The sequence below is a fragment of the Quercus suber genome, unplaced genomic scaffold (genome assembly GCF_002906115.3).
Source record: "Quercus suber isolate HL8 unplaced genomic scaffold, Cork oak 2.0 scaffold_117, whole genome shotgun sequence".
Classification (NCBI taxonomy): Eukaryota; Viridiplantae; Streptophyta; class Magnoliopsida; order Fagales; family Fagaceae; genus Quercus; species Quercus suber.
The window spans coordinates 474,028-486,448 of NW_027069582.1; the positions used below are offsets into that span (position 1 = coordinate 474,028).

A 12,421-nucleotide genomic window follows, 5' to 3' on the forward strand; every position below is an offset into this window, starting at 1 on the left:
GTAGGGCTTCACTAGAGATTCCTCCACTTTTTATTGACTATAAAACTGGTCCAATCTTGAGAAATCTTGTTGCCTATGAACAGTGCAATAGAAGTGTAAAACCTTATTTCACATCTTACATTATGTTCTTCGATGGACTTGTGAACACACCCGAAGATGTTCAAATTCTTCGTAACAAGAGGATCTTTTATCATGTTCTGGGCAGCGACCAAGAAGTTTCTGTGCTTCTCAATGATCTCACCAAGAATGTTGCTTATGATCATTGGCATGAGTGCTACCTTTCTCCACTGATACAGAAAATTTATCTGCGTAGCGATAAGACATACCTCTAGATCATGGCAGCGATAAGACGCGAATATTTTTCTTCCCCAGTCAATACTATATATATCATGTCTTATCACGTTTCTATTATTGTATCTTAGTGTCATTCAGACCATGTTTACTATTATTGCTTACATTCGACCACATCCATGATCATTAAATCTCTAGTAGCATTGAATTGTAAGAAAATTAATAGACTATTATTTCTTAACTACTTGTAGTAACATCAAGAGTGAGTACCATGATACCACCGCATATCCTTGGTATAGTAGTCACTCCATAAGTATAAATGCTTATGGGGTATGGGGGGACAAGGGTCGGAGTTCAAATTTCTAGGATAGAGTTTCACACACATATATACTTATATTATGTTAGAATATAAATTCTATATTGTATAAAAATAAATAAATAAAAAAAAAAAAAAAAAAAAAAGAGTGAGTACCAAGATTGTGGCAATAAAAATGTATTTAATTTGTGTTTCGTTATAATTTTATTTTGTAATCATAAGAACATGCCACATAGGAATGGAATCAAGGGTTGAAGTCAGTGGCAGAGCCAGCAATTTATCATTGGGGGTAGGGGACTAGTACTATTAAGTATTAACACAATTTAATACACAATTATTTTATAACCATACGAGTGATACCTCTCAAGGTCCAAGTCTGCCTACGACCTTGACGCCATCCGACTGTGCTATATAGTATATAAGGGAGCCATGGAAATTGTCCCATTCTTTAATGACCAGTATGGGAAGAGGGTGAGGGAGGAAGAGTAGATGAGAGCTACATGATTTGTTACTTGTTAGACCACGTGATACCTCCCATGCATTAGACTGATCAATAAAATCAAAATCTTTTGTCCTCCCCTTTGAGGCAATTACACAGAGTCCACGTTTAACAATTAAACAAGATAACGAGGCTGAGTTCGTAGACTAAGAATTAAGAAATGCTTGGAGGAGAAGCGTATAGATTTCAAAGGCAGGCCCATTTCTTGTGAATGTCTTAGCAGTTAGCACGATTAATTATTACTGGTGGCTGGGTTGATAAATGACTCAGTAATATACTAACACTAGTTATAAACCCATGCTGCACGATACATAAAAATATATAATTATGTGAAATGGTATAATGTATAATTTATTCTTAAATTTTATTGTAGATAATTTGTTTTCCCTAATAATTTAACAATTTTTAAAAGTAATTTCCACCTCTTTATTTTATAAATATATAATTTTATTATTATTTTTTTGTATTTTACTGATATTATTCTTTTTTTGAAGTAGCCCATATTCTTCTAACTATTATCTTTATGCATTATATTTTCTCATTTTTTTTGGTACAAGAATATCTAAAATTTTTAAATTTCATATTTTTCATTCTTTGTAGTGGACCAAAATGAACCAAAGTGTACAAAATAGATCAAACTGGACTGAAATAGACCCAATGGACCAAAATTGAACCAATGTACCGAAGTGAACTAGAATGGACCCAACAAACCAACGTAGACCACAATGGACCGAAGTGAATTGAAACGGTACACTGATGCGGCTCAACAGGAGAGTAGCAATAATAAATGCAATGTTTCAACTTTTAAATATTATATAAATCTTTTAGGATTTTTCAGGCATGACAGTGGTTTATTTTGAAAATTATGATATAAGCATCTCTATCATATGAACATGTGTGGATCCTAAACATGTGAATCCCAATGTTGTGAGAAAGAGATCTCATGAGACCGCTTCATAAGATATTTTCTCGACATGTTGAACCTAAGAAGAAACTAAGGTTCATTTTATATTGTCACACTTTAAGAAGTATTTCTCAAATTAAGTTTCTTTTCCTTTTTTTTTTTTTTTTTTACCCCAAAGTTTATAATTCTGTTAGGCATGCCATAATCCATATCATTTAGGATTAATGCTAGCTATTGATAAAAACAAATTAATAAATAAACCTTTTGGAATCCTCTCTTAAAATGACTAAGGAATTACTCAAACTCAATAATCAGCCTTATGAAATTGGCCTATTATGGCACATCTTCTGGGAAATGAGACCATGGTATCTCAACCTTTGTAGAGAGTGCTATGAAATTGGCCTGGCCTAATACTATGGCACAGTGGACGCACAAGCTTTGGTAGTTTGTTTCTTGAAACTCAGAAATTAGAAAATATTGTGAGGTAATTCTAAGTTGTGCTATGGGATCAAGGTGTCTAATGTCTTACGTACGTGCAGTTTAATTAACACCGCCAAATGGAGAGTTCGTTTGAGTTGTAAGAACAACACAAAACCAACAAAAAGAGTACTTCTGCAATTAAAAAATACGAGGACTTTTGGAAGAGAAGATAAAAGTGGCAAAGAAAAATTAAAAATATTGCTCTAAGACTATTTGAGAGAGAGAGGCCTTTAATTAGTGCAAAGAATGTGCAAACAACATTCCATCAACGAAGTAAACAACATTCATCACAGATTCACAGATAAGAAAAAGCAATGTAAACAAAATATGAAAAACATGCACTTTTATTAATAATATTATAATGGTTTATTTATAATTGTAACTACCATTAAGCTGGCGATATGCCACAAACAACAACATTCCGCTTGCTAGCCTTTGGTGCAGAAATCTTTACGCACAAATATCTGCCAATATAGACGACCACCCATCTTGATCACATGATCTAGGAAGGAAACGTTGTACACCATCTCTTTTTCTTTTTCTCTCTTCTTCTTTGCTTTTCAATATGCAAGAAGTGAGTGATACAAGTTGGGTCTATATAGGCTTTAGCGAAGATGGGAATATTTATCCCTCATTAATTTTCAGATATGCTCTGAAAAAATAAAAATAAAAATACGCCTTCAGATATGCTTGCATGGCTTGCGATATACTTTTGCTGTTATTTTGTTTCCATATTAAGCAAACGTAGGGAATACACAACTTTATATTATTCATGTAATCTTTTTGTATGTGGTATATAAGTATAACATTTGTATTATCCAGACTACAGATAAAATATCAAAAAGGAGAGGGATATAATTTCTCACCAAAAAAAAGATAGGAGCGAGGTATAACATGATTACCATGTTATTCATATAATAGTTTTCTATGAAATATTCTAATACAACCATTCTCAAATTTACGTAATCAACTTGCTTTTTTCCTTTTTATTCCACGAAATTATTCACAATTATGCATATGCGTAAAGGTTAATTTCTTCGTATTCCTCATTAATCTTCAGTTGTCACTGCATTTTCATGCTATTTCTTGCCATTTCAAACAACCCATGTGATCTAGTAACCAAAACTTTTAATGTATTTCATGGGAAAAAAAATTGAAAAAAAATTATTTGATTAATTTTATATGACATTATATAGATGAGTTTCTGTAAATCATTATTTTTTTTTAATTTTTATTATTTTACAGTAGGATTTGAAATATGTATTCGAAATATAGCTTTCATTTTATGATGATTGCTTTTTATCCTCAGGTCAAGATGTCAATATAGGCATTGAGTTGGAACAAGAATATCATATTTTCAATCAGACATGACAAAACGGGCGGGTCGGGTCGGGTTCGGGTCGGGTCAATCGGGTTGCGGATCAAACGGGTCACGGGTCAAAAACGGGTCATTTTAAGCGGGTCAAAATCAGGTTCGGGTCAATCGGGTTGCGGGTCGGGTCGGGTCGGGTCGTGTCGGGTTGACCCGTATTTTTCACATAAATTTTTTTTTTTTTTAATTTTTATAAAGAAAACAACATGTATCTGTTATTTGAAAAGTTATACAACAAATTACTTGATGCAAAATGCATTATTTTGAATTCACCACTTATATCAAGAATGAACTCAGTTAAACTTATTAATACTTATTCAACAATTTTAAAATTATACAAATCCTAACATTACTATCTAAAACAAAATAACACAAAGATAAGTAAAACAAATACACAAGTTTTATTTCTACACGATATCAACATTCCAAATATAAAACAAAATTACAAATGACTTATTGGATAACTCATTTGATAATGAATAAAAATATATAAGAAATTTACAATCTTGAAAATTAATTTTATAATCTATTATCAGTTGTGGTTGACACTCTATTTCAATTTGAGATATACTTTAAAACTTGATTGCTTACTTATTTATACATGGTCTCTTTTATGAATATCATATTATTGTTAAGCAACACACACTCTAGGAAATATCATAATTTATTTTGAAAAGCCGTTTATTTTGGACATAAATTATTAAAAAATAGGTCTAAGTATTCATAATTTATGCTAATTTGATACTTTAGCTTCACTATTTTCACACTTGTGAATATTTCTCACATATCTACAATTTTAAATCTATGTTTTTAACTCTACTGTAACCAGATTATCTTGGCATGTATTTTGCTATTTGTGGTCAACCCGTTTTTGCTTCGGGTCAAAAAAATCGGGTTCGGGTCGGGTATTTTTCGGGTCGGGTCGGGTCGGGTCAGAAAATTCTAACCCGTTTTGCCATGTCTATTTTCAATACATGTAACTTCTCACTCACATTGTTTAATAGAGTGTATTATGTATGTAGTATAATTTATCATACCCTTCTCTAAAAATTACCATATATTTTAGTAAAATTTGTAATATGACTTTTTGTTAGACTCTCATTTCTTAACTCTTGTTTGTGTGTGCTACTCAGAGGCCTTTGAACACATTTCTACAGATGATTTTGTCCGCATGATGGTCATTGATGGTTGCTTCATAATTGAGCTCTTCCGCTATTATCTAAGGAGTGAAAAGGTAGCCAATAATCCATTCCAATTATTTCACTTGCCTAATTTATTTATTTATTATTATTTAATAATTTGATAGTTTGGAATGAAGGAATTTGAAGTTTTCATTGGAAGTACTAAGAAATATTAAGATCTCAATTCAATTACTATACTTTTGAAATTTTTATTGACTTTGAGGATTTCTTAGTCGTGTGATTTAAAAGTATAATTAATCTATAAGTTTTGATTTTTTTGCAGTAATTGAATTTTTTCACTCTTAAAAAACATGAAATTTATTTTTTCAAGTTGGAACAAAATGAAGAATTTTATAATTTTCAGTTCAACAACATAAAGTTTAGGTCCCGTTTGTTTCGACATAAAACATTTTTCTCATTTTTGGATGTTTGGGATGGTTGAAAACTTCATCAAGCCTAAATCATACACCCTCTTTAAGACTCAAAAATTTTGGAAATGGCTCCCAAAATTTTCAAAATAGCACAAAAATAACTTTCAAGTGTACTTTTGGGGAGGTTTCAAGTGTTTGCAGTTATGCATGTGAATCTGTGAATTTATTAGCGTAGGGGGCAAAACGAACAATCCGGCCCAAACTATATAAGAACGGGTTAGAATGGAGGCCCAATATAATTAATTTGTAGAGGTGGATTGTCAAGGCCAACTCTTCAAGCCTTGGTAGCTTCGTTTGGTAATTTAAAGAAAGAAAATTGGCTAAGATAATAGTTTAAGTAGAGAATAATAGCAAGGAAATAGAGATTTGTATTCAAGCTCTTCCTCGAGATGGCCGAGGAGTAGCAGTTCTTAGGATGTACACTTCTTGGTTACACAGCTCTCAATTTCTCACTCAATTTCTCTATTTCTTCCCCTTTATATTTTTCTGATCCCCCTTCCTAGAGGATCTTCCTTCATATATATAGCTATTGGGATTGCATCCAAGCCTTCCACTTGGATGGTCATTGATCCTTCCTTAGATACTTGTCCTATTGCTACTTTGCTAATGGTGGTAGAATAGGCTGCAGGCTATGGGGACATTGTTCAAGGGTCATTCTGCCATTAATATGACAAACTAAGTTGGTATAGTGCATTAAATGGGGAGCTGATGGATGCTATATCTGGAAGCTTCCTCTTTCTCTTGCTTGCACGCCACTACTTCCTTTCTTGACCTTGAACCCTATGACCTTGGTGGTTTGTCCTAAGTCTCCCAAGGAGTTTCTGCTCCTTGGGTGAACCGCCTTCCTCGGTTTCACTTACTGAACTATCCTGATTGTACTGGGCCTAATCTAATGAATAGTTGGACCCAATGATCTCACTAAGGATGTTGCTTATGATTGGCACAAGTGCTACCTTTCTCCACTAATACAGAAAATTTATCTGCGTAGCAATTAGCCATACCTCAAGATCATGGCAGTGATAAGATGCGAATATTTTTCTTCCCTAGTCAATAGTATATCATATCTTATGATAGTTCTGTTATTGTATCTTAGTGTCATTCAGACCATGTTTATTGTTTTTGCTTACATTCGATCACATCCATGATCACTAAATCTCTAGTAGCATTGAATTGTAAGAAAATTAATTAACTATTATTTCTTAACTACTTGCAGTAACATCAAGAGTGAGTACCATGATTGTGGCTATAAAAGTGTATTTAATTTATGTTTCGTAATAATTTTATTTTATAATCACAAGAACACGCCACGTAGGAATGGAATCAAGAGTTGGAGTCAGTGGCGGAGCCAGCAATTTGTCATTAGGGGTGGGGAACTAATACTATTAAGTATTAACACAATTTAATACATAATTATTTTATAACCATACCAGTGATACCTCCCAAGGTCCAAGTCTGCCTCGTCCTTGACGCCACACATGACTATGCTATATAGTATATGAGGGAAACATGGAAATTGTCCCATATATTTTTTAATGGCCAGTATGAGAAGAGGGTAAGGAATGAAGAGTAGAGGAGAGCTACATGATTTGTTACTTGTTAGACCAAGTGATACCTCTCATGCACTAGACTGATGAATAAAATCAAAGTCTTTTTTCCTCCCCTTTATGCCCCAAAGTCCTTAAACTTATCACCTATCCAACTATTAAATTCCTCTTGGATTGCAAAAGAATTAAAGTGAAACAGAAACCTTTTTTTTTTTTTTTTGGGGGGGGTGGGGGTGGGGGTGGTTCACTTTCTCACTTTCTCACCTGTTTGGTGGGGAATGAGAGATTTTTTTATTTATTTTAAAGAAAGAATTCCACGGCCTGCAGACACTTGTTACCTATCCGATGACTTTAGTGACTTTATTTTTTTATTTTTATACTTCTTGAACACCAGCCCTGCCACCTGTGTAAACTTTAAGGTATTTTTTTACGAAATAAACTATAAATGTATTAGTATTGTAAAATAATTATATTACTATATTACAAATTCACTAACAAATTTTGAATAAATTATCTAATCTTTGCAACAAATTCTGAGAAAAATATCATTCAATCTTTAATAAAAAAAAAAAGATATATTTTAACATCTTTATATAAGTTAAATTATTAAAATTTTCACATTTATTTTTTTTATATTAATTATTATTACATTATCACCGTTTGATCTTGATTAAACTTTGGTCAAACTTTAAAAACCTTAAACTTCTCACTTTTTTAGATCTTTGAACAGTTCGAGTTTCAAAACAATGTTTTTATGCTAAAGGAGGATGGATATAATATAAGCTTTGCATGTAGTGTACTATATGAATAATTAATTTTTAACACAATATGTAGGGTTTAAAAAAAGAAAAAAAAAAAGAAAAGAAAAGAAGAAGAAGCAATATATAAAGGGTGAGCATGACGCCACATGAAGTATCATTGCCTATGTCATGAAGCAGGATAATCGTTACTCTTTATTTGTTTTTCTTTGTGATTTTTTAAGATACTAATGAAAAAGTAGAAATATGTTGATCATGTTTGATTTATAATATTGGGAAGTAATTGTTAACAACGTTGTCCACAAAAAATATTTGCAAGCTGATAAGTGGGGTCCCAAATAATAATTACAAGTTATCCTTACTGTATTAATTGACCGGTCGACCCTGATACCAAAATAAGATGAGAGAAGAAGACATTGAATCCACACAAAAATACATAATTATCATTCTGAATTCCTAAATCCTTAATCAGTGCTAGCTGCTTAATTTTATGAGTACTCTTCATGATCTGCATGTGAAGATGGAAGCTACGTACCTAGATGTTCTTTTGGCCTTGTGTTAGCGTATCTGCACAGGATGTCAAGCTTTGTCCAAGAAATCGAGCACAACTTCTTGAACCGCATGGCAAATTCACCACAACCGGGAAGCACTGGTAGTACAAGTACAAGCACAAATCCTAGTTGGGTGGTCAAGCTCGTCAATGACTACGAGAAAGAAGAATCATTTGCCACCCCCAGATATTGTCCAACGCTATGCACAATGTTCCCAGCTCCTACAAACATGAGACAAGTTAACGAACATGCCTATGACCCTGTGCTTGTCTCTATTGGCCCTTTTCATTACAAGAAGGCACTGCTTCAAGGGATGGAAGAGCATAAACTCCAGTTTCTTTTCCGTACGATGCGTTGTCAAAGCAAGGAAGAAAAAGAACATAGGTTTCAACGTCTTGCTGAGGCCATGAAGAAATTGGAAAGGAGAGCAAGACAGTGCTACTCGGAGACCTTTGAAGACATTTCTTCAGATTGTTTTGTCCGCATGATGGTCATTGATGGTTGCTTCATACTTGAGCTCTTCCGCTATTATCTAAGGACTGAAAAGGTAACCACTAATTAATAATCCGTTCCATTAATTTCATTTGTCTGATCTATTCAATACAGATGATGACTATTAAAATGATTTTGATGACTCCATTGCTGTCAAATTCAATAAAGTATGATTAATCAAGGTTTGATTTTTTTTTTTTAAGGTAACTAAAATTTTTTTTACTCCAAAAACAAAATTGTTGTAAGAACAAATTGAAAATTTTATAATTACCGGCCAGTTCAACATCTAGTTTAAACTCATCTCCCTCACTTTTTATCCGAATGAATATTAAAGTTATAATTAATAAAAAGAAGGATATATATATATATATATATGCGATTGAAATAGCTTTATACATCTTTGTTGGTTTTTTTTTAGAATAATATTAAGAATATTACAAATTTTACTATACAAGTCTTATATGATGAATAATAGAATAATAATTAAAATTTTTATTTGATTATTATGTTATGATGAATACAAGGATATGACAAATGTTTTCATCAAAAAAGGATATGAAAAAAATTTTTATATAAAATTTATAAGTAGAAAGACAAAAAAAAAATTAAAATTTTTATTTATTATGTTGTCGATGTATTACTAATTATACATTATTTATAGTAAAACTGATAATACTTTTTTGAAAAGAGGAGGGTAAGGGGGGCTTTTGTCCTGTATTTAAAATCATATGAAGACCTTTTTTCTTCATTAAGATATAAAATATACCAGTTAAAGAACAATGATCAAGGCTAGCATATTCATCCAAAAAACAAAAAAGATACATGATTAGAGCATTTATATCAGTCAGTGTAAAATTTTCCATTTATTTTAGCATAAAAATCTACTTTTTCTATTTTACACAACCACTTTTTTTAAAACACCCACATTAATCAACCTATTTCAGAAGATATTTCAATAAAATATTTATTCTTCATTAATTTATTATTACTTTCTCAAATGGTCATACTTTTTTAATTTAAACTTATATTTCAAGTAAACTACCAAATTTGGTGGCTCAGCTAGTGGAGCTGCTTGTGTTGGAGACCTGGTGGCCGAACCATTGAAATAGTGGCTTCAACAACTGCCGCTGGATCGATGTCTCTACCCACCATGCTGCTAGCACTGGTGGCCAGACTTCCAAAATAGTAGCCCCAGCGACTGCTGGCAGATTGGTGTCTCCAACCATTGTATTGCCATCACCGGTGGCTGAACTGCTGGAATAGTGACTCTGGTGACCAGAGTCACTATTTTAATTAAAATTTTATATCATTCACCATCGATGGTGAATGATATAAAATTTTAATTAAAAAAAATAAGCACTGATTTAAATTAATGAATTTAATATAGACTTTTAATAAAATTCCAAATAAAATTATCAGCTTTGTTTAAAAAAAAAAAAAAAAAACACTCAAATCTGGTTCTTTTGTAAATAAACTATATTGTAGAGATATTTAAAAGGCAAGCGTAGATCATCCCCTCCATAACAATAGCAAGTAGGGGTGTCCACAGGTCGGGCTGGGTCAAGTTTATGCCCAACCCGGACTCGACCTGATATTATCGGGTGGGGAAATCTTCGACTTGCAACCGACCCGCCGAAAATTTCAGATCAACCAAGTTGGGTCGTATTAGTTTCGGGTTTTCCGATTCGCTAGTTTTTGGCCGAAATCTGGCCAGATCTAAAGAGTGTTAGGCAAGATTCCTTTGGATCTATGAAAATTTGGCCAAGATTTGGCCGAGTTGGGATCGGGCTCACCGGATTATTGGCCGAGTTTAAGTAGATATGGGTTGGATTTGCTGGAATTAAGCGTGTCTGAGTAAGGAAGAGACTAGATCACAGTGAAGGGAGCCCAAACTTGGCCAGATTGGAGCTGAGAAGCACCAGATCATCGTCGGATCTACGTGATTTTAGTCGTTCTTTGAGGTTTTGTTGGGTGGGTCCGGTGGCTTGGGTTTTTGAGGACGAAACCCGCCACTCGACCCACTGGAGTTGGTTTTGATGGTTTGAGACTCGTCACCGACCCGTCGGAGGTGTCAGCCCAGTCGTGATGGGTCAATTCCGGTTAGGTTGGTTGGTTTCGGCGGGTCTTCGGTTTGCATGGACACCCCTAATAGCAAGTAGTCAAAAAGGAACCCGGCCCACCTACGAAAGGACTATACAGACATATAGATAATGATCTTTTTAACCGCATGATACTCCAAAAAAGACAAAAAGAAAAAAGAAAGGGGGAAACCTACGTTTTATTGAAGGAAATTTTTTTATAATTACATGCATCTTCTTGCAGGAAATTGTAGATGATCCCATCTTCAGAACACGTTGGAAGCTACCTGTAATTAGGTTGGATTTAGTGAAGCTCGAAAACCAACTTCCATTTTTTGTCCTACAAGAGTTATATATGCTCACTAGCTTAGGCCACGAGCCTCCTCTCATACATGTTGCGCTTAAGTTCCTTCACCCTTTACTCACTCCAACTCAAAGAAGACCAATACATGACCCATTTCTTGAACACGCACCTGACCATTTACTTGCACTTTTTCACTCAACTTTCAACCCCAAAGAAAATTTGAAAATTCAGAGTAACTATGGGTCCCTAATGCAAGAGAAAAAATGTTTAATACCAAGTGTTAGGGAGCTCCAGCGAGTCGGGATTTTCTTAAAGAGTGGAGAGGGTGACCTATTAGACATCAAATACCATAGTCACTACATGACAGTCTTGACTGGTAGGGCACTACTAGAGATTCCTCCTCTCTTCATTGACTATAAAACTGGACCTATCTTGAGAAACCTTGTTGCCTATGAACAATGCGATAAAACTGTAAAACCTTATTTCACATCTTATATTATGTTCTTCGATGGACTTGTGAACACTCCCGAAGACATTCAAATTCTTCGTAAGAAGAAGATCTTTTATCATGTTCTAGGCAGCGACAATGAAGTTTCAGAGCTTCTCAATGATCTCACTAAGGATGTTGCTTATGATTGGCATGAGTGCTACCTTGCTCCACTGATACAAAAAATTTATCTGCGTAGCAATAAGGCACACCTCAAGATCCAGGCAGCGATAAGACGTGAATATTTTTCTTCACCAGTCAATTGTATATCATATCTTATCACGTTTCTTTTATTGTATCTTACTGTCATTCAGACCATGTTTACTGTTATTGCTTTCATTAGACAACGACCATGATAATTAAATTTCAAGTAGGATTGAATTGTATGATAATTTGTTGTTACCCTTGTGACTATATATTAGTATTTCTCAAGTAGTAACATTAAGATGTATTTAACAAGATTGTGGCCTGGAATGGAAAGTGTTTCTTTGATGTGTGCTTCATTGTTATTTGGCAAAAAAATGGAAAACTGACCCTCTAACTTTTATCTTTTTCCATTTCAATCATCTTACTTTCAGTTTTGTCAATTCAGTCCTTTAACTTTCAATTTTTGTCAATTCAAGGCTCTATTACAAATCTGTTACTGCTGCCAAAACGACACCGTTTTTCATGATTTTTTTTTTAATTGGGAATTAAAAGAAAATTCTAAAAAAAAAAAAAAAAAGGGATTCAA

The 12,421-nt window shown here is 33.5% G+C and overlaps 1 protein-coding gene across 1 annotated transcript; it reads left to right on the plus strand.

The window, feature by feature from the left end:
• Positions 1-8,352: 8,352 nt before the first annotated feature.
• Positions 8,353-12,044, plus strand: LOC112037973 (UPF0481 protein At3g47200). Its single transcript, XM_024070782.2, has 2 exons — positions 8,353-8,874; positions 11,142-12,044. Exons 1-2 carry the CDS (start codon positions 8,353-8,355, stop codon positions 12,042-12,044), a joined length of 1,425 nt encoding a protein of 474 aa, XP_023926550.1.
• Positions 12,045-12,421: the final 377 nt, after the last annotated feature.

Coding starts and splice junctions, on each gene's coding strand:
- LOC112037973 (XM_024070782.2), top strand. CDS start 8,353: ATGTCAAGCTTTGTCCAAGAAATCGAGCACAACTTCTTGAACCGCATG. Junction 8,875..11,141: donor ATTATCTAAGGACTGAAAAG/GTAACCACTAAT, acceptor ATCTTCTTGCAG/GAAATTGTAGATGATCCCAT.